This window comes from Bombina bombina, chromosome 2 (assembly GCF_027579735.1).
Source record: "Bombina bombina isolate aBomBom1 chromosome 2, aBomBom1.pri, whole genome shotgun sequence".
Lineage (NCBI taxonomy): Eukaryota > Metazoa > Chordata > Amphibia > Anura > Bombinatoridae > Bombina > Bombina bombina.
The window spans coordinates 1040645352-1040666514 of record NC_069500.1 but is presented as its reverse complement, the minus strand read 5'-3'; the positions used below and the strand labels follow the sequence as shown (position 1 = coordinate 1040666514).

Genomic DNA, 21163 nt, shown 5'->3' with positions numbered 1-21163 from the left:
TTTTCCTACTTCTTATAATATTCTCATAGACAATTTCTGCCTAAATTTTTTTCTATTTTATCCTTTTCTTATTACAGACATATCTTACTTATTTATTTAATCAGATTCATTTATTTTCCAACTTCCCATAGACTTATCCTTCTTGCCATCCCGAATAGTTTAATGGCTTAGACCTCTTAACCACGAGTAATGTCTAAATGACATTATTAGTAATACTTCAATAAATAGGGAATTAGAGAGTTTCAATCGGCTTCACCGAATTAAGGGCTTATTACATAGAAGGATTACATATAATATTCACATTGTAGTATCTTATTAAGAATAGGGAACATATGTCTAATCAGATGTTTGAATATCACTTGACCGCATCTATCCTTGGTTTATTATACCTATATATCTTTTTGTTATATTTTTTAATGGTGTGCAATGTATATGAATCATACTGTATTCATATAAATGTTTCATATAAAAGTTTTATATAATTTTCCATTTTTTAAGTTTATATTTAGCAGCAACCTGTCATTATATAGGCATAGCACATGAAGTATTATTAATAATAGAAACGATATGGATGTTAAATTATACAAGTATCTATATGTATCTATATTGATTACTATTTTTTCATCTTTTTATTGTTATTTTCATGGACTTAACTTACAAGTTATCTATGCTAAGAATGTTAATATATAATGCTTGTTACTGATGGAATTTACCATAAATGTTCTTACTTAAAATCAGAGATTGTGCACAAACATAGAATTAATCTTATATGAGCCTTAGTATCCCCAAGGTCTGACACTCCAGAGCAACTATATCTCTTAGTGACAAAAAATATATATTAATAGACACTATTGAACTAAGATAAGTGTCGATAGTTGCACTGGACAGCCACACCATTGGCTCACTTTAAAACTAACAAATGATTGGTAGAAATACTGTTTAAAAGCTGTCACACTTAGATTTGAATTAGCCTCCGAAGAAGCGCATCTACGCATGCGCGAAACGCGTCAGGCGTTCTCCACTGTGACTCTGTTTGTACTTTAACATTGGACTGTACAATAAACATTTCTTACCATAACAGATGCTACGACTCATTGGTGCTATTTTCCTTTTCTGACCTGATGTTCCTAAGCGGTTGGGTTTACCGCTTCAAGCACCATATACCAGCATAAGCCACCTCCGGGTTACAGAGCCGTTATTATCTGGCCTTTACGGATCACTTCCCCCCCCCCAGGAAACACCACTTGGTTCAGCCTTGCAACGTCACGGGTGAGGTACTGAGGAAATGTCCATGCGTCTGATCAGCTGATACGCCGAGAAGGGAAACACAGACTGCACCCCCCCGAAGGGGTTTACCGCCTATTCGAGGAGAAGTACAGGAGTGTTCCCAGGCATCCCACCATCGGATTGGAGGGTAAGAATTGATCGGAGACGCTATACTGTGATTTAACACTGCCACCCGTGACTACTAGGCTTTTGAGACACCTGGAAACTGTGGAACTTTACTTTCATTCTATGTTATACTTTGTCCATAAGGCACAACGGACTCTGTTCCTACCCCAGTGACTTTACATACTGACTTTTTTTGGTTCCTCACTAATACATAATTTATTTGGACCGAGAATTTCCCCACGACTGGGTGCTTTGTTATACGGCTTTTAGCACCAGGGGATCATTTGATTCTGAACACAGTTTTCTTCTTTTGATAATTTATTGATGAATGTTATTCCTTGTGTTCAGTCACACAGCTGGTATATAGTAGACCTGTATAATTAAGTACAATTACTTTTACACATTTATTATACTGTTTATTGTATTATTAACTATTTACTTTCCAGTACAGACCAAACTTGCTTTATCTGCCTGGAAATATGGCAACAACACTAGTCCCCACAGGGGTGATAAATGAACAAAAGAGAAAGCAAATTATGGCTACTGCACTGAAAGGTCACAGTGAAGTAATAGAATCTATAAGGGAAGATAACTTAGATACTGCATTTTCAAGCTTAGAGAAATTGAGATATAAGGAGACTAATCTATGGTGGGACATAGAGTTCCTTGATTTATATATTTCAGAAAACAAAGTCCCAAGAGGACTTCGCATGAAGAAATATCCCTCGTTTGCCTTAGAAAATCCTGTATTTATGGAAGAGTGGAATACTAATTTAACAAACTGTTCTATTATATGTATGAAACAACTCCTTAGACATAAGAGAGAAGAAAGGGACATCATACTAACAGAAATCAATAAAACCTATGATTTGCTTAAGAAATTTGAGTCAACACAAAAATATACTGATTATAAAATGCAACTAGATAACACAATTGACCAGTTAGACACCACCTTATCAGATAGAAAAGTGCAGAAATATAATAGGGACAAAAAGGATTATGATCTTGACATTGTCTACTCTTGGCAAAAGACTAGACCACAAGGCAGGAGAGGGTCACACAAGAAAAATCCTAGCGGCAATAACAAAAAATCACAACAGAATAAAAGCCAAACCCCTAGGAAAGTCACATTTTCAAGTATTGAAACTGATAACGTAGATAGTGAAACTACAGAGACAACTACAGAAGAACCAGACACCATACCTACAAATAGTACCACTTCAACAAGACAAAATTTAAAAGCTCTGGTTAAACAACCGCAGCAAACCAGCACCCCTAAGAAGGGTGAACACACTTTTAGATACCCCAGCAGGGACAGAAAAAACAAGAAGAAGTAGCGACAGTTAACCTCTCTGACTTTGCATTATCACCTCACCATGTTAATTTGCTAAATAAAGGTTTAAGTTTTGCACCAGCAACCAATTTTGATTTATTTGACACCCTTTTAGATACCAATAAATTGGTGAGAAAAATAGTTCTAAAGAAACACTTTTTTAATTCTGAAACAACACAACAACCACCTATGAACAAATCAATTCCCACGGTGAATATAGGACTTCTATTTTCTGACCTTACTGATCTCACAACTCTTACGTCTTTACAACAGCACTCTACCCGTCTATCGGGACAAACACTTAACACCTCCCATCCCTACACATTTAAAGAAAAATCACATTTTTACCCAGTACACGCACGTGACCACTTAATAGACCTATTTCAGAGATCAATAGAAAAAGAATTAACGGAACTTAATGAAACAGTACACACTAATGCACAATGTAAAGTCAGGGATAACTTGAATCATGGAGAGAGAAAAGCACTTAAAGATTTAAGAAAAAATCCTAATATAGTCATAACCAAAGCTGATAAGGGGGGGGCAATTGTCCTCCTTAATACTTGTGACTACTTGGAGGAAATAAACAATCAGCTCAATGACAATGAACAATATATGAAATTAACCTTCAACCCCACTATTGCTTTTAGTAAACAACTAGAAAGTCACTTAGACACAGCCACTGAATATGGGTATATGACACAAGACTTAACATCATTTCTACTGGTAAAAGCCCCCACCATACCTAATTTCAGAATAGCCCCCAAAATACATAAAGACCTTTCTAAACCGCCCGGCAGACCCATAGTGGCCAGCCAGGGCTCCTTGTGTGAGAGGCTTGGAGGCTGGCTTGACCACTTATTACAACCACTAGTACAATCATTACCTGGATACATAAAAGATAGTGGCCACCTTATCCAACAATTAAGTAACATCAAATGGAAAAGAGGATACAGATGGCTTACTATTGATGTAGCCGCGCTGTATTCCAGCATTCCGCATACAACAGGACTGATAGCCCTGAATGAAATGTTACTAAGACACACAGACTTTGATACAGGCTTTATTACCTTTGTAGTAGAAACAGCGGAATTCCTTTTAAAACATAATTATTTTGTTCATGAAGGCAATTACTACTTACAGAAACGTGGCACGGCCATGGGCGCAAAATTCGCCCCAGCCTATGCCAATATATACATGGGGTACATGGAATTGAACATGATTTTTACAGCTGATTTCCCATACAAAAATAATGTCATACTATATGGTCGTTTCATTGACGACCTCATTATAATTTGGGACACAACACATAGTGAATACACTATAGAACATTTTATATCTTACATTAATACCAATAACATGAACTTAACCTTTACCTACAAGAGTGATGCCCAACTGATTGAATACTTGGACCTTAAGCTTAGCATAGACCAGTCCAATTTAGATATCAATACATCTACATACAGAAAACCAACCTCTAGGAACACTATCCTTAGAGCAGATTCATGCCATGTACCACACCTGAAAAAGGGAATCCCCAAAGGACAATACTTAAGACTCCGTAGGAACTGCTCCAACGTGAATATATACAAAATAGAGGCCACAGAATTAACCAACAGACTCATAAAAAGAGGCTACAATAAACATAAACTTCATAAAATTAACAAAGAAGTAGAAAGACTACCAAGAAATAGCCTTTTCTGTAAAAAAGACAGAGGACTTGACAACGACAACATTGTCTTTTCAACTAAGTTTAGCAATCAGTATTACAAAATCTGCAAAGTTATTAAAAAGAAACTCACAATTCTTGAAAGTGATAATACTCTAAAAGAAATTATATCTAAAGGGATCAAATTTGTTGCCAAAAAAGCTCCCTCATTGAATAATTTAACTAGCAAGAATTTTTCAGAAAGACCACAGCCAACTGACAATTGGCTAACTCCAAACCCAGGTTTCTTCAAATGTGGTCACAGACCATGTAAAAGCTGTGATTTTACACAAAGAAACACTACATTCACATCAACAAATACAAGAGAAACCTATAAAATCAGACAGAGGATAGATTGCACATCACAATATGTCATTTATCTTGTTACATGCCAATATTGCTTTCAGCAATATACAGGAATTACGACACGTCCATTAAAAGATCGAATAAGGGAGCATCTCCTTTCACTAACTGAAAAGGAGCCTAAGACTCCTGTAGCAAAACATTTCCGTCAACATGGTATAGGTACAACTTATTTCTCATTCACCGGTATAGAAAGAATCCTAAATAATGCACGAGGAGGGGACAAAACGGATAAATTATTAAAAAGAGAGGTGTTTTGGATACTAAAATTAGATACTAGATACCCTCATGGCATAAATAGGAGGCTAGATGTAGATCTGTTCATTTAAATAATATAAGGATAAATACAAAGAATATAGAATTACAACAAATGATAAAAAAACAACTAGACACATTAAGTTATAAAATAATAAATAATAAAACATACAACTTATGTGCAATGAACATAGCCTTATCCTATAATGGAACCCAACGGATAAAACCCTGCCAACTGTAATATACATAAGTGGCCACTATTTCATCATCTCACTCCTTTGAGTATACACTCTTGACCATATTTCACTAAATACTAGCTTGATAATTACAGTAATATTAGAAAATGTTACATACATATAAGAACTGATCACTACGGACTTATGATAACATAATCAAGTGTCTTCCCTTTGAGTTTTATCTCTATTTGAGCTTTAATCCCAGTCTCTGTCTGTTTACTTCTTTATTTTTCTTAATTCTTTAATTTTATTTACCTACTGATTTTTCCTACTTCTTATAATATTCTCATAGACAATTTCTGCCTAAATTTTTTTCTATTTTATCCTTTTCTTATTACAGACATATCTTACTTATTTATTTAATCAGATTCATTTATTTTCCAACTTCCCATAGACTTATCCTTCTTGCCATCCCGAATAGTTTAATGGCTTAGACCTCTTAACCACGAGTAATGTCTAAATGACATTATTAGTAATACTTCAATAAATAGGGAATTAGAGAGTTTCAATCGGCTTCACCGAATTAAGGGCTTATTACATAGAAGGATTACATATAATATTCACATTGTAGTATCTTATTAAGAATAGGGAACATATGTCTAATCAGATGTTTGAATATCACTTGACCGCATCTATCCTTGGTTTATTATACCTATATATCTTTTTGTTATATTTTTTAATGGTGTGCAATGTATATGAATCATACTGTATTCATATAAATGTTTCATATAAAAGTTTTATATAATTTTCCATTTTTTAAGTTTATATTTAGCAGCAACCTGTCATTATATAGGCATAGCACATGAAGTATTATTAATAATAGAAACGATATGGATGTTAAATTATACAAGTATCTATATGTATCTATATTGATTACTATTTTTTCATCTTTTTATTGTTATTTTCATGGACTTAACTTACAAGTTATCTATGCTAAGAATGTTAATATATAATGCTTGTTACTGATGGAATTTACCATAAATGTTCTTACTTAAAATCAGAGATTGTGCACAAACATAGAATTAATCTTATATGAGCCTTAGTATCCCCAAGGTCTGACACTCCAGAGCAACTATATCTCTTAGTGACAAAAAATATATATTAATAGACACTATTGAACTAAGATAAGTGTCGATAGTTGCACTGGACAGCCACACCATTGGCTCACTTTCAAACTAACAAATGATTGGTAGAAATACTGTTTAAAAGCTGTCACACTTAGATTTGAATTAGCCTCCGAAGAAGCGCATCTACGCATGCGCGAAACGCGTCAGGCGTTCTCCACTGTGACTCTGTTTGTACTTTAACATTGGACTGTACAATAAACATTTCTTACCATAACAGATGCTACGACTCATTGGTGCTATTTTCCTTTTCTGACCTGATGTTCCTAAGCGGTTGGGTTTACCGCTTCAAGCACCATATACCAGCATAAGCCACCTCCGGGTTACAGAGCCGTTATTATCTGGCCTTTACGGATCACTTCCCCCCCCCCAGGAAACACCACTTGGTTCAGCCTTGCAACGTCACGGGTGAGGTACTGAGGAAATGTCCATGCGTCTGATCAGCTGATACGCCGAGAAGGGAAACACAGACTGCACCCCCCCGAAGGGGTTTACCGCCTATTCGAGGAGAAGTACAGGAGTGTTCCCAGGCATCCCACCATCGGATTGGAGGGTAAGAATTGATCGGAGACGCTATACTGTGATTTAACACTGCCACCCGTGACTACTAGGCTTTTGAGACACCTGGAAACTGTGGAACTTTACTTTCATTCTATGTTATACTTTGTCCATAAGGCACAACGGACTCTGTTCCTACCCCAGTGACTTTACATACTGACTTTTTTTGGTTCCTCACTAATACATAATTTATTTGGACCGAGAATTTCCCCACGACTGGGTGCTTTGTTATACGGCTTTTAGCACCAGGGGATCATTTGATTCTGAACACAGTTTTCTTCTTTTGATGATTTATTGGTAATAGTTTAATAGTTTGGCGGTTGTTATCTAATATATAACTTGTAGGTAGGTAGCTCTGCAGCTGTTAGAAAATATATTAAAGTTTAATAGTTTGGCGGTTGTTATGTAATATATAACTTGTAGGTAGGTAGCTCTGCAGCTGTTGGAAACTATACAACACAACACTAGTAGGCAACGGCAAGTAGTTTTGCGGTGCCGGTTGTTATAAAATATACTGCAGCTGTTAGAAAATATCAACTACAACTAATAGGTAATATCTTATAATAATTATAATAATATAGCTCATTAGAGATAAAAAAAAAAATCTTAAATATGTCAGTTTACTGCCTAATTTTAGTATCGGCAGCAGCACAGCAGTTTTTTTAAAAAAAAACTTGTACCTTTTTTTTGCTAAACTTCTAATTGCAATCTGCTAATTAATCTGCTAAAATACTTAAATTAAATGTATTAATGGTAAGCAACCGTGACAGCCGTCAACGGTCAACAACTAGTAGTATCAACAGCAGCACAGCAGTTAACTGCTTTTTTTTCAAAAAAACTTTTACCTTTTTTTGCAAAACTTCTAATTGCAATCTGCTAATTAATTAATCTGCTAAAATACTTAAATGTATTAATGGTAAGCAACCGTGACAGCCGTCAACGGTCAACAAGTAGTATCAGCAACAGCACAGCAGTTAAATGCTTATTTTAAAATAAAATTTTTTTTTTTCTTTTTTTGCAAAACTTCTTATTGCAATCTGCTAATTAATTAATCTGCTAAAATACTTAAATGTATTAATGGTAAGAATAAGAAACCGTGACAGCCGTCAACGGTCACAACTAGTATCAGACAGCAGCACAGCAGATGTTAACTTTTTTTGCAAAACTTCTAATTGCAATCTGATAAAATCTGCTAAAAAATATTATTTTATTATTCCCAAATTACTCCACTAGTCCACTAAAGAACTCCCTACCTAAGTACTCTAATCCAGTGTTTTTCAACCAGTGTGCCGTGGCACACTAGTGTGCCGTGAGAGATCCTCAGGTGTGCCACGGCAGACAACAGTGTGACATATTTTTTAAACTTTGCTTGATTTTTACTCCCAGTGCAGGGGTAGTTTGTAGGAGGCATGGCATAACAGCACAATACATACAGTGTGTGTGTGTTTGTGTGTATGTGTATACAGTATATATATGCTGTATTAGGCTACAATGTGTGATTTTTTTTAAATTTTGGGATGGTGGTGTGCCACAGGATTTTTTAATGTAAAAAAGTGTGCCACGGCACAAAAAAGGTTAAAAATCACTGCTCTAATCTGACTGTCTGAGAGACTGTATCTTTTTTTTTTTAAAGCAAAAATAAAAATGACCTTTTTTTTTTTTCTCACACACACAAATTAATAAGCTGCAGGCCTGCAGCAAAATATATTTTTTAAGGCAAGATTCCTTGGACCTCCCTACCTACCCTACCCTGTCTGAGTCTGTCCATGACCTTGGCCTTCCTTCCCTATCTAATGTCTGATCTAACTAACTCAGTCTCTGACTGCGAGTCAACAATAGTCACAGACTCAGTGAGGCAGCACTGCAGTAACCACTGTAGAAATTAGTACACTATGTAGATTCAGATTGTTTTTGTTTTAAGAAGAGAGGCAAGTTGTACACAGAGCTCTTAAACAAGGCTCCTATCCGCTCAACGGCTATCTCCTCAATTCGATTTTCGCGCCGTTGAGGGGGAGGAGCCTTGTGGGGGCCGTCACGTGTACGCAGCAGCGTATCAGAGGCAAGCTCAGGCAGACTGTGGGAGGAGGCAGAGCACAGGCTGAAGTGAATCGCACACTTCAGCCTGTGCGGTTAAGGCTCTATTACAGTTGCCGGGCTGGGAGGAGCTACCCCTGCACAGTGATGCATAGAGATCACTGTGCAGGATAGGGGCTCTCTGTTCGCATGTGCGAACAGGTTTAGAATAGGAGCGGTCAGGTGACTGGCGTGGGCGTGACGGCGCGCGGCGCACAAGAGACAGCAGCCGCAGTGCCTGGGGCTGGGCTGGCTGGTCGGGAGAAATCAGGAGGAGGAGACTGACTGACGCGGTGTGGGTCTGCCTGGTGGTGACGTCAGTGCAGCAGTCTGGGCTCTGCTCTGTCGTCCGGCGTCCGCCCGGTCCTAGCTCCCCTCCTGTTTGAGTTAAATACATGATGTGTGAATGTGATGATATTATACACAACACAGCCTGTCTGAGAGCCTGCCTTTAAGCCTTAACTTTATTATACCTACATTATGTGCTGAAATGATTATTTATGACACAATAATAATGATAATAAAAAATAAAATTATATATTTTTTTTTTGGCTTTTTCTTTTTTCTCATGTTTTTTTTTTTTGGCTCATTTTTTTTTCCTCTTTGCCCCTCTTGCCCCAGGGGGTTCACGTGCGACTGTGCACAAATGGAGGAGCCTCCACTGATTTTCCTGGCTACATACAATAAAATAGATGGGGCTTTTCGTCTTGCTATAAGGAGACCATTTCTTATCTTACAACAATAGCATTTGGATAAATCAGTTTAAAGCTCCTCTCAATGAAGGCTGTAATCCACCGACATAGGTGCTTAGTAGCTAGATATCATCTGGTGAAAAAAAAAAGGAAAGCAACAACTCAACAGTTATGTATACTATAATTTGGAAGATAAACAAGGGGCGCCAACATAGTGTGAATCGTTAAAACAACAAATATAAAAGTGATGTGCAAAAAACTACTCACAAGGAAAGTGGAACCTTAAATGAATAAGGTGCGATAAAGCAGGTTGACATTCATTCCACTTTCCTTGTGAGTAGTTTTTTGCACATCACTTTTATATTTGTTGTTTTAACGATTCACACTATGTTGGCGCCCCTTGTTTATCTTCCATTCTAGACACCCTGACCCATCGCACCGCGGGACACAAGAGGAGCACGCCAAACACCTGAACACATCACCGTTCACATATTAGGATTGGACACTTATTTTTTACATCACAGCATTTTTTGGGACATTGATAAGTACTTTTTATATATTTTACTCATCGCCACAAATATCATTGTTTATCTGTGATATCTGATCATTTCAATGTATCACTAATATTATACACAAATTGTCCTGAGCACTTGTTTTACTCACAACTTATTTTCGTCATTATTATTAATGTTTCACACATACCAAACACTGTGCTGTTTATATTTATTTATGCATACGGGTACAAACCAAATCATAAAGTGTTAGGTCCTACTTTGATAACCTGTGTTCCAAGCGCATCCTCTTAGGTTTTTCCTCCTCAGGAATTTATTTTTATACTATAATTTGTAAGATAATTTAAAGTCTCATAAGGTATATTAGACTATAAAGTCATCACGTGTATGAGACGGTGTAAAGATGTCATAGGGTTGCAAGATCTATGATGAAGGGTTGTATGGGTCAGCTGTCTCACCCGATGCCAGCTCTAAACAGTAGGAGAACGACATATAAGTTGATAGCAGTCAGATCCTGCTGTGTAGATGTGAAGTGGCAAAAGTCTTCTGATAGCTGCACATCACAGCTGATTCCTTTCAGGATTATGTGCAGAAACCCAAAGAGGAGAGGGATGGAGGTCTTGTAGAACTGACCCAAAGGGTTAAAGGATATTAAGGGTCACATGTGGTTCCTGAGAGCCCCTAAGTTATTAGCTCCGTAGAGAGTAAAGGCGTATGTGTCGCTGGCTAATATGATTGCAGCAGGTATGTCGGCCCTAAGCCCCGCCTTGATCGGCCGCTTCGAAGCATGATCCAGGGCAACAGCAACAATGTTGGGAATAACATCAGGATAGCTCTCTGGGCCAGGAAGGGTGTCATTCTGAGGGTCTGCACTGATAGGCCGCACCATCATTTTAGGTGGGCCCTCATGTAAGCAGAGACGCAGAGGAGTCTCCTGTATGTAAGTGACGGAGAGAAGTGAATTGTTGAGGTCGCACTCTGAAGTAACTGATATACCCTCCCGGTCCAGGGATATACAATGGAGGAGTGTGCTAAAATAGGCATCCATTTGGATCTCTAACGCAGCAAGTGCGTCCTTGATTTCGAAATCCATCTTATTTAGTTTCAGGTCCTGGATCTAGGTTCTTTTGTAGGTAAGCAAATTGTCAATCACATCGGCAGTGCAAGAGCTGTTTAACCCAGGTAGCCTGTGGGGGTGTTGAAATTGTGAGCGGAGGCCTCTGTCTGAGTTCAAAGTTGGCCGAATCAGCTTCCAGGAGTCCCAATTAGATGATCTTGATATCTTTTCGATCTGCTGATAGTATGGTGGCTAAATCTGATAGTTTTATGGTTGGATGTCAGAGTACTGTAGAGATAATTAATAGTTTAGTATGAGGATTCCAGGAGCTTCATATTTTGCGGCTTGTCATGGCCGCATCTTAGCCACGCCTACCCTCAGGTTTTTAGCTTTACCACTGACCAGTAATGCAGGTATGCTAAGGCTTAATTGTTTTAGCAAGCTTTTTTTTTTTTTTTTTCATTGTTGTTTTTTTATTGAAGCTTTTCCAAACATTAGTCATAGAATACAGTATGTCATAAGAAAACATTAAAGGGTTGGTTACATTGTATTTTGAATATCTGTTCCACTACCATTATACATTTTCTATGCAAGTATGGCAAGTTCAATGTTTACTGTTGATCAGGGTAGAGAACAGCATATTTCCTGTTTGGAGAGTATAGAGGGGGATAATCAGTCTTTTCAGAGGTGATAACTTGTGGTAAGTTTCTGATGCCCTTCTATTTGATCTTAGGAAGGGAGCAGTAAGTACTATAGCATATGTACTGTAGTCTAAATATACAATTAACATGTGAACTTGTTAATTATCAAGCTAATAAGCAGTTAATACAAATAAACAGTAAATAAACAAATGCCAGGTTCATGTATCCAGAGCGGACTTTAGCAAGCTTTTTAGCGCACCTTTTCTGTATGATAATTCTTTCCTGTTCCTGTGTTGCTGTAAAATTCTCAGCGTGTAAGAAGGTTCTCAGGACCTGAAGAGGTGGTAAGCCACTTTGATCATCAGATGGTTTCAAATTTGAGGTACAGTTTTTTTTTAACCCTTTATGTGCTGTTATTTGCTATGTAAGCCATTTTGCTGTTTTTTAGTTTTTTTTCAGTGCTTATTTGAACAGTACCTTATGTTTATGTTTACGGATTACCTTTTAAGGATTAGTCAGTTTTACATTGTGTCTTTTCTGCCCTTTGGGGTTTAACTGTTTGTTTCTTCTGTTAAGTGTGATCAGTCCACGGGTCATCATTACTTGTGGGATATTAACTGCTCCCCTACAGGAAGTGCAAGAGGATTCACCCAGCAGAGTTGCTATATAGCTCCTCCCCTCTACGTCACCTCCAGTCATTCTCTTGCACCCAACGACTAGATAGGATGTGTGAGAGGACTATGGTGATATATTTAGTTTTTATATCTTCAATCAAAAGTTTGTTATTTTATAATAGCACCGGAGTGTGTTATTCCTTCTCTGGTAGAATTTGAAGAAGAATCTACCTGAGTTTTTCTATGATTTTAGCCGGAGTAGTTAAGATCATATTGCTGTTTCTCGGCCATCTGAGGAGAGGTAAACTTCAGACCAGGGGACAGCAGGCAGATTAATCTGCAAAGAGGTATGTAGCAGTTTATTATTTTCTGACATGGAATTGATGAGAAAATCCTGCCATACCGTTATAATGTAAACTCAGCCTTGAATGCAGTAGATGTAGCTGATATCAGGCTGTCATGTATGTATATTTTACACTTCAGTTTTCTGGGAAATGGTACTTCTCTGACTTTTAAACTGTATACATAGACTTAACCTATTTTGCAGGGACTTGCAATAGGTTTTAAATGCCAATTAATTATTGAGGTAAAACGTTTTTTTGCTGGCATGTAAAAACGTTTTTTTTCTCTGAGGTACTGGGTGAAAAAATATTTTGGGCACTTTTTTTCCACTTGGCAATAGTTTTGATTTAAATTAGAGCAGTTCACTGATCCCTCTCACTGTTATGTGTGTGGGGGAGGGGCCATTTTGGTGATTTCACTACGCATCAGAAAAAACTCAGTCAGAGGTTCATTTTCTTCCTGCATGATCCGGTTCATCTCTACAGAGTTCAGGGATCTCAAAAGCCTTTTTTGAGGGAAGTAATCATTACAGCAGAGCTGTGCTGATGGTATTGACTGTGATATAAAAAACGTTTATTTGTGTATTTTTTTCTGCTGCCTGGGTTAGTTATCATTTGCTGAGGGGAACAATCCTTTGCTAAAACTGTATATTTTGACAAAGATTGATGCTATAACTTAATTATTTTATCTGTTATAATATTTTTCTGTGCTTCTTAAAGGCACAGTTCGTTTTCATATTATTTGTAAATTACTTTGAAAAGTATTTCCAAGTTGCTGTTTATTTGCTAGTGTGTTAAACATGTCTGATTCAGAGGAATATCTCTGTGCTATATGTGTTAATGCCAAAGTGGAGCCCAATAGAAATTTATGTACTACTTTAAAAAATAGTCAATCTGTACAAATTGAACATATTTCACCAAACAACGAGGGGAGAGTTATGCCGACTAACTCGCCTCACGTGTCAGTACCTGCATCTCCTGCTCAGGAGGTGCGTGATATTGTAGCGCCGAGTGCATCTGGGCGGCCATTACAAATCACATTACAAGATATGGCTACTGTTATGACTGAAGTTTTGGCTAAACTACCAGAACTAAGAGGTAAACGTGATCACTCTGGGATGAGAACAGAGTGCGCTGATAATGCAAGGGCCATGTCTGATACTGCGTCACAGTTTGCAGAACGTGAAGACGGAGAGCTTCATTCTGTGGGTGACGGTTCTGATCCAAATAAACTGGACTCAGACATTTCAAATTTTAAATTTAAGCTTGAGAACCTCCGTGTGTTACTAGGGGAGGTATTAGCGGCTCTGAATGATTGTAACACAGTTGCAATCCCAGAAAAAATGTGTAGGTTGGATAAATATTTTGCGGTACCGACGAGTACTGACGTTTTTCCTATACCTAAGAGACTTACTGACATTGTTACTAAGGAGTGGGATAGACCCGGTGTGCCTTTCTCACCCCCTCCTATATTCAGAAAAATGTTTCCAATAGACGCCGCCACACGGGACTTATGGCAAACGGTCCCTAAGGTGGAGGGAGCAGTTTCTACTTTAGCTAAGCGTACCACTATCCCAGTGGAGGATAGCTGTGCTTTTTCAGATCCAATGGATAAAAAATTAGAGGGTTACCTTAAGAAAATGTTTGTTCAACAAGGGTTTATATTGCAACCTCTTGCATGTATTGCACCTGTCACGGCTGCAGCAGCATTTTGGTTTGAGTCTCTGGAAGAGACACTTCAATCATCCACACTAGATGACATCACACACAAACTTAAATTCCTTAAGTTAGCTAATTCATTTATTTCAGATGCCGTAGTACATTTAACTAAACTTGCGGCTAAAAATTCAGGATTTGCCATTCAGGCACGCAGAGCTCTGTGGCTAAAATCCTGGTCAGCTGATGTTACGTCTAAATCTAAATTGCTTAATATTCCTTTCAAAGGGCAGACCTTATTCGGGCCCGGCTTGAAAGAGATTATTGATGACATTACAGGAGGTAAAGGTCATGCCCTGCCTCAGGACAAGGCCAAAGCCAAGGCTAGACAGTCCTATTTTCATTCCTTTCGTAATTTCAAAGCAGGAGCAGCATCAACTTCCTCTGCACCAAAACAGGAAGGAGCTGTTGCTCGCTACAGACAAGGCTGGAAACCTAACCAGTCCTGGAACAGGGGCAAACAGGCCAGAAAACCTGCTGCTGCCCCTAAGACAGCATGAATTGAGGGCCCCCGATCCGGGACCGGATCTAGTGGGGGGCAGACTTTCCCTCTTCGCCCCAGACTTGGGCAAGAGATGTTCAGGATCCCTGGGCGTTAGAGATCATATCTCAGGGATACCTTCTGCACTTCAAATCCTCTCCCCCAAGAGGGAGATTTCATCTGTCAAGGTTGTCAACAAACCTAACAAAGAAGGAAGCGTTTCTACGCTGCGTACAAGATCTTTTATTAATGGGAGTGATCCATCCAGTTCCGCGGTTGGAACAAGGACAAGGGTTTTACTCAAATCTGTTTGTAGTTCCCAAAAAAGAGGGAACCTTCAGGCCAATCTTGGATTTAAAGATCCTAAACAAATTCCTAAGATTTCCATCGTTCAAGATGGAAACTATTCGAACAATTTTGACCATGATCCAAGAGGGTCAGTACTTGACCACAGTGGATTTAAAGGATGCTTACCTTCACATACCGATTCACAGAAGTCATTAACGGTATCTAAGGTTTGCCTTTTTAGACAGGCATTACCAGTTTGTAGCTCTTCCATTCGGACTGGCTACGGCTCCAAGAATCTTCACAAAGGTTCTGAGCACTCTTCTGGCGGTACTAAGACCGCGAGGAATTTCAGTAACTCCGTACTTAGACGACATACTGATACAAGCTTCAAGCTTTCAAACTGCCAAATCTCATACAGAGATAGTATTGGCATTTCTAAGGTCGCATGGATGGAAAGTGAACGAAGAGAAAAGTTCTCTCTTTCCACTCACAAGAGTTCCCTTCCTGGGGACTCTGATAGATTCTGTAGAAATGAAGATTTACCTGACAGAGGACAGGTTAACAAAACTTCTAAATGCATGCCGTGTCCTTCATTCCATTCAAGAGACCAGAAATTCTCTTCTATGGTGGCTTTATCGGCCACATCTGTCCAGGGGAATGCCATTCAGCAGGCCAGACTGGTCAATTGTAACAACAGACGCCAGCCTACTAGGTTGGGGCGCTGTCTGGAATTCTCTGAAGGCTCAGGGACTATGGAATCAGGAGGAGAGTCTTCTTCCAATAAACATTCTGGAATTGAGAGCAGTCCTCAATGCTCTTCTGGCTTGGCCCCAGTTAGCAACTCGGGGGGTTCATCAGGTTCCAGTCGGACAACATCACGACTGTAGCTTATATCAACCATCAGGGAGGGACAAGAAGCTCCCTAGCAATGATGGAAGTATCGAAGATAATTCGCTGGGCAGAGTCTCACTCTTGCCACCTGTCTGCAATCCACATCCCGGGAGTGGAGAACTGGGAGGCGGATTTCTTAAGTCGTCAGACTTTTCATCCGGGGGAGTGGGAACTTCATCCAGAGGTCTTTGCCCAAATACTTCGACGTTGGGGCAAACCAGAGATAGATCTCATGGCGTCTCGACAGAACGCCAAGCTTCCGCGCTACGGGTCCAGATCCAGGGATCCGGGAGCGGTCCTGATAGATGCCTTGACAGCACCATGGACCTTCAGGATGGCTTATGTGTTTCCACCTTTCCCGATGCTTCCTCGATTGATTGCCAGAATCAAACAGGAGAAAGCATCAGTGATTCTAATAGTGCCTGCATGGCCACGCAGGACTTGGTATACAGATCTGGTGGACATGTCATTCTGTCCACCTTGGTCGTTACCTCTGAAACAGGACCTTCTGATTCAGGGTCCTTTCAAACATCAAAATCTAACTTCTCTGAAGCTGACTGCTTGGAAATTGAACGCTTGATCTTATCAAAGCGTGGTTTTTCTGAGTCGGTTATTGATACCTTAATACAGGCTAGGAAGCCTGTTACCAGAAAGATTTACCATAAAATATGGCGTAAATACCTATATTGGTGCGAATCCAAAGGTTACTCTTGGAGTAAGGTTAGGATTCCTAGGATATTGTCTTTTCTACAAGAAGGTTTAGAAAAGGGGTTATCCGCTAGTTCCTTAAAGGGACAGATCTCAGCTCTGTCCATTCTGTTACACAAGCGTCTGTCAGAAGTTCCAGACGTTCAGGCTTTTTGTCAGGCTTTGGCCAGGAATAAACCTGTGTTTAAAGCTGTGGCTCCACCATGGAGTTTAAACCTTGTTCTTAACGTTTTACAGGGTGTTCCGTTTGAACCCCTTCATTCCATTGATATAAAGTTGTTATCTTGGAAAGTTCTATTTTTAATGGCTATTTCCTCGGCTCGAAGAGTCTCTGAGTTATCAGCCTTACATTGTGATTCTCCTTATTTGATTTTTCACTCGGATAAGGTAGTTCTGCGTACTAAGCCTGGGTTCTTACCTAAGGTAGTCACTAACAGGAATATCAATCAGGAGATTGTTGTTCCATCCTTGTGCCCAAATCCTTCTTCGAGGAAAGAACGTCTTTTGCACAATCTGGATGTAGTTCGTGCCCTTAAATTTTATTTACAGGCAACTAAAGATTTTCGACAAACGTCTTCCCTGTTTGTCGTTTACTCTGGTCAGAGGAGAGGTCAAAAAGCTTCTGCTACCTCTCTCTCTTTTTGGCTTCGTAGCATAATTCGTTTAGCTTATGAGACTGCTGGACAGCAGCCTCCTGAAAGAATTACAGCTCATTCCACTAGAGCTGTGGCTTCCACTTGGGCCTTTAAGAATGAGGCCTCTGTTGAACAGATTTGCAAGGCTGCAACTTGGTCTTCGCTTCATACTTTTTCCAAATTTTACAAATTTGACACTTTTGCTTCCTCGGAGGCTATTTTTGGGAGAAAGGTTCTTCAGGCAGTGGTTCCTTCTGTATAAAGAGCCTGCCTATCCCTCCCGTCATCCGTGTACTTTTGCTTTGGTATTGGTATCCCACAAGTAATGATGACCCGTGGACTGATCACACTTAACAGAAGAAAACATAATTTATGCTTACCTGATAAATTCCTTTCTTCTGTAGTGTGATCAGTCCACGGCCCGCCCTGTTTTTTAAGGCAGGTAAATATTTTTTAAATTATACTTCAGTCACCACTACACCCTTGGCTTCTCCTTTCTCGTTGGTCCTTGGTCGAATGACTGGAGGTGACGTAGAGGGGAGGAGCTATATAGCAACTCTGCTGGGTGAATCCTCTTGCACTTCCTGTAGGGGAGCAGTTAATATCCCACAAGTAATGATGACCCGTGGACTGATCACACTACAGAAGAAAGGAATTTATCAGGTAAGCATAAATTATGTTTTTATACTACTTATTTGCTTCAATCTATCTCTGATACTTAAGCTATTTTCCTATTGTACTATGGTGCAAACTTGTGCGCCTCAGGCTCCTAGTCATTCAGCTGTTCATCTAGAATGGAGATCTTCTGTTACTTTAACTCCTTCTAGCTTGTGTTTGCCTTGTAAAATTCCCAGGTGTGCCCCCCCCCCCTTCTCAACTTTGTATCTTACGCTCTGAGTTTATTGCTAGTCCTAAACAGTTTTTTTTCTGCGCTTCAGAGTGTGCAAGGGTTTGTACCCTATCAGAGTGGCTCCCAGGAGAGTTCTCCAAAACGTAAGGATTATATTCACTCTGCTATTAATGAGGCTCTATCCTCCTTAACTCTAGCTGTTAAACACAAATATTTGCAAGGCTTTGAAGGTGGTCTTTCTTTGGCTTTTAGCTCACAAACTTTAAAACAGCACTTTGGGTTGCACGAATATGGAGGTGGCTGACCATACCAAATGTATCCAATAAAGTTATGACAATCCTCCAGCTGCTTAAAGGGACATTATACAATAGAATTTTCTTTGCATAAATGTTTTGTAGATGATCCATTTATATAGCCCACCTGGGAGTGTTTTCTTCTGTTATGTGTGATCAGTCCACGGGTCATCATTACTTCTGGGATATTATCTGCTCCCCTACAGGAAGTGCAAGAGGATTCACCCAGCAGAGTTGCTATATAGCTCCTCCCCTCTACGTCACCTCCAGTCATTCTCTTGCACCCAAAGACTAGATAGGAGGTGTGAGAGGACTATGGTGATTATACTTAGTTTTTATAACTTCAATCAAAAGTTTGTTATTTTACAATAGCACCGGAGCGTGTTATTACTTCTCTGGCAGAGTTTGAAGAAGAATCTACCAGAGTTTTTCTTATGATTTTAACCGGAGTAGTTAAGATCATATTGCTGTTTCTCGGCCATCTGAGGGAGGTAAAAGCTTCAGATCAGGGGACAGCGGGCAGTTGAATCTGCATTGAGGTATGTAGCAGTTTTTATTTTCTGAATGGAATTGATGAGAAAATCCTGCCATACCGTTATAATGACATGTATGTATACTCTACACTTCAGTATTCTGGGGATGGTATTTCACCGGAATTACTCTGTAAAAGTACATTAAACCTTTTAATAGGTATTTAATTCATGTTAAACGTTTTTGCTGGAATGTAGAATCGTTTGCATTTCTGAGGTACTGAGTGAATAAATATTTGGGCATTATTTTTCCACTTGGCAGTTTGCTTGTTTTGATTATGACAGTTTCGTTTCTCTCTCACTGCTGTGTGTGAGGGGGAGGGGCCGTTTTTGGCGCTCTTTGCTACGCATCAAAAATTTCCAGTCAGTTACTCTTGTATTTTCTGCATGATCCGGTTCATCTCTAACAGAACTCAGGGGTCTTCAAACTTCTTTGAAGGGAGGTAGATTCTCTCAGCAGAGCTGTGAGACTTATGTAGTGACTGTGTTTTAAAACGTTGCTCTGTGATTTTTATGTTTAAAATTTAATTAGTGTTACTTTACTAATGGGAACAAACCTTTGCTAACAAGTTGTGTTGTTTTTAAAGAGTGATGCTATAACTGTTTTTCAGTTCTTTATTTCAACTGTCATTTAATCGTTTAGTGCTTCTTTGAGGCACAGTACGTTTTTGTTAAATAAGATTGTAACCAAGTTGCATGTTTATTGCTAGTGTGTTAAACATGTCTGATTCAGAGGAAGATACCTGTGTCATTTGTTCCAATGCCAAGGTGGAGCCCAATAGAAATTTATGTACTAACTGTATTGATGCTACTTTAAATAAAAGCCAATCTGTACAAATTGAACAAATTTCACCAAACAGCGAGGGGAGAGTTATGCCGTCTAACTCGCCTCACGTGTCAGTACCTGCGTCTCCCGCCCGGGAGGTGCGTGATATTATGGCGCCTAGTACATCTGGGCAGCCATTACAGATAACATTACAAGATATGGCTACTGTTATGACTGAAGTTTTGGCTAAGTTACCAGAACTAAGAGGCAAGCGTGATCACTCTGGGGTGAGAACAGAGTGCGCTGATAATTCTAGGGCCATGTCTGATACTGCGTCACAGCTTGCAGAGCATGAGGACGGAGAGCTTCATTCTGTAGGTGACGGTTCTGATCCAAGCAGATTGGATTCAGATATTTCAAATTTTAAATTTAAATTGGAAAACCTCCGTGTATTACTAGGGGAGGTCTTAGCGGCTCTTAACGATTGTAACACTGTTGCAATACCAGAGAAGATGTGTAGGTTGGATAAATACTTTGCGGTACCGGCGAGTACTGACGTTTTTCCTATACCTAAGAGATTAACTGAAATTGTTACTAAGGAGTGGGATAGACCCGGTGTGCCGTTCTCACCCCCTCCAATATTTAGAAAGATGTTTCCAATAGACGCCACCACACGGGACTTATGGCAAACGGTCCCTAAGGTGGAGGGAGCAGTTTCTACTTTAGCTAAGCGCACCACTATCCCGGTGGAGGATAGCTGTGCTTTTTCAGATCCTATGGATAAAAAATTAGAGGGTTACCTTAAGAAAATGTTTGTTCAACAAGGTTTTATATTGCAACCCCTTGCATGCATCGCGCCGATTACGGCTGCGGCAGCATTTTGGATTGAGTCTCTGGAAGAGAACCTTAGTTCCGCTACGCTGGACGACATTACGGACAGGCTTAGAGTCCTTAAACTAGCTAATTCATTCATTTCGGAGGCCGTAGTACATTTAACCAAACTTACGGCTAAGAATTCAGGATTCGCCATTCAGGCACGTAGGGCGCTGTGGCTAAAATCCTGGTCGGCTGATGTAACTTCTAAGTCCAAATTACTTAATATACCT

The 21163-nt window shown here is 39.3% G+C and overlaps 1 protein-coding gene across 1 annotated transcript in view; it reads left to right on the top strand.

Moving 5' to 3' along the window:
* SCLT1 (sodium channel and clathrin linker 1) overlaps positions 1-21163 on the top strand; it is a 555483-nt gene that overhangs the window by 501730 nt on the left and 32590 nt on the right. The window contains 1 exon segment of the mRNA XM_053703662.1: positions 17074-17084. Coding sequence (XP_053559637.1) covers positions 17074-17084 — 11 coding nt within the window.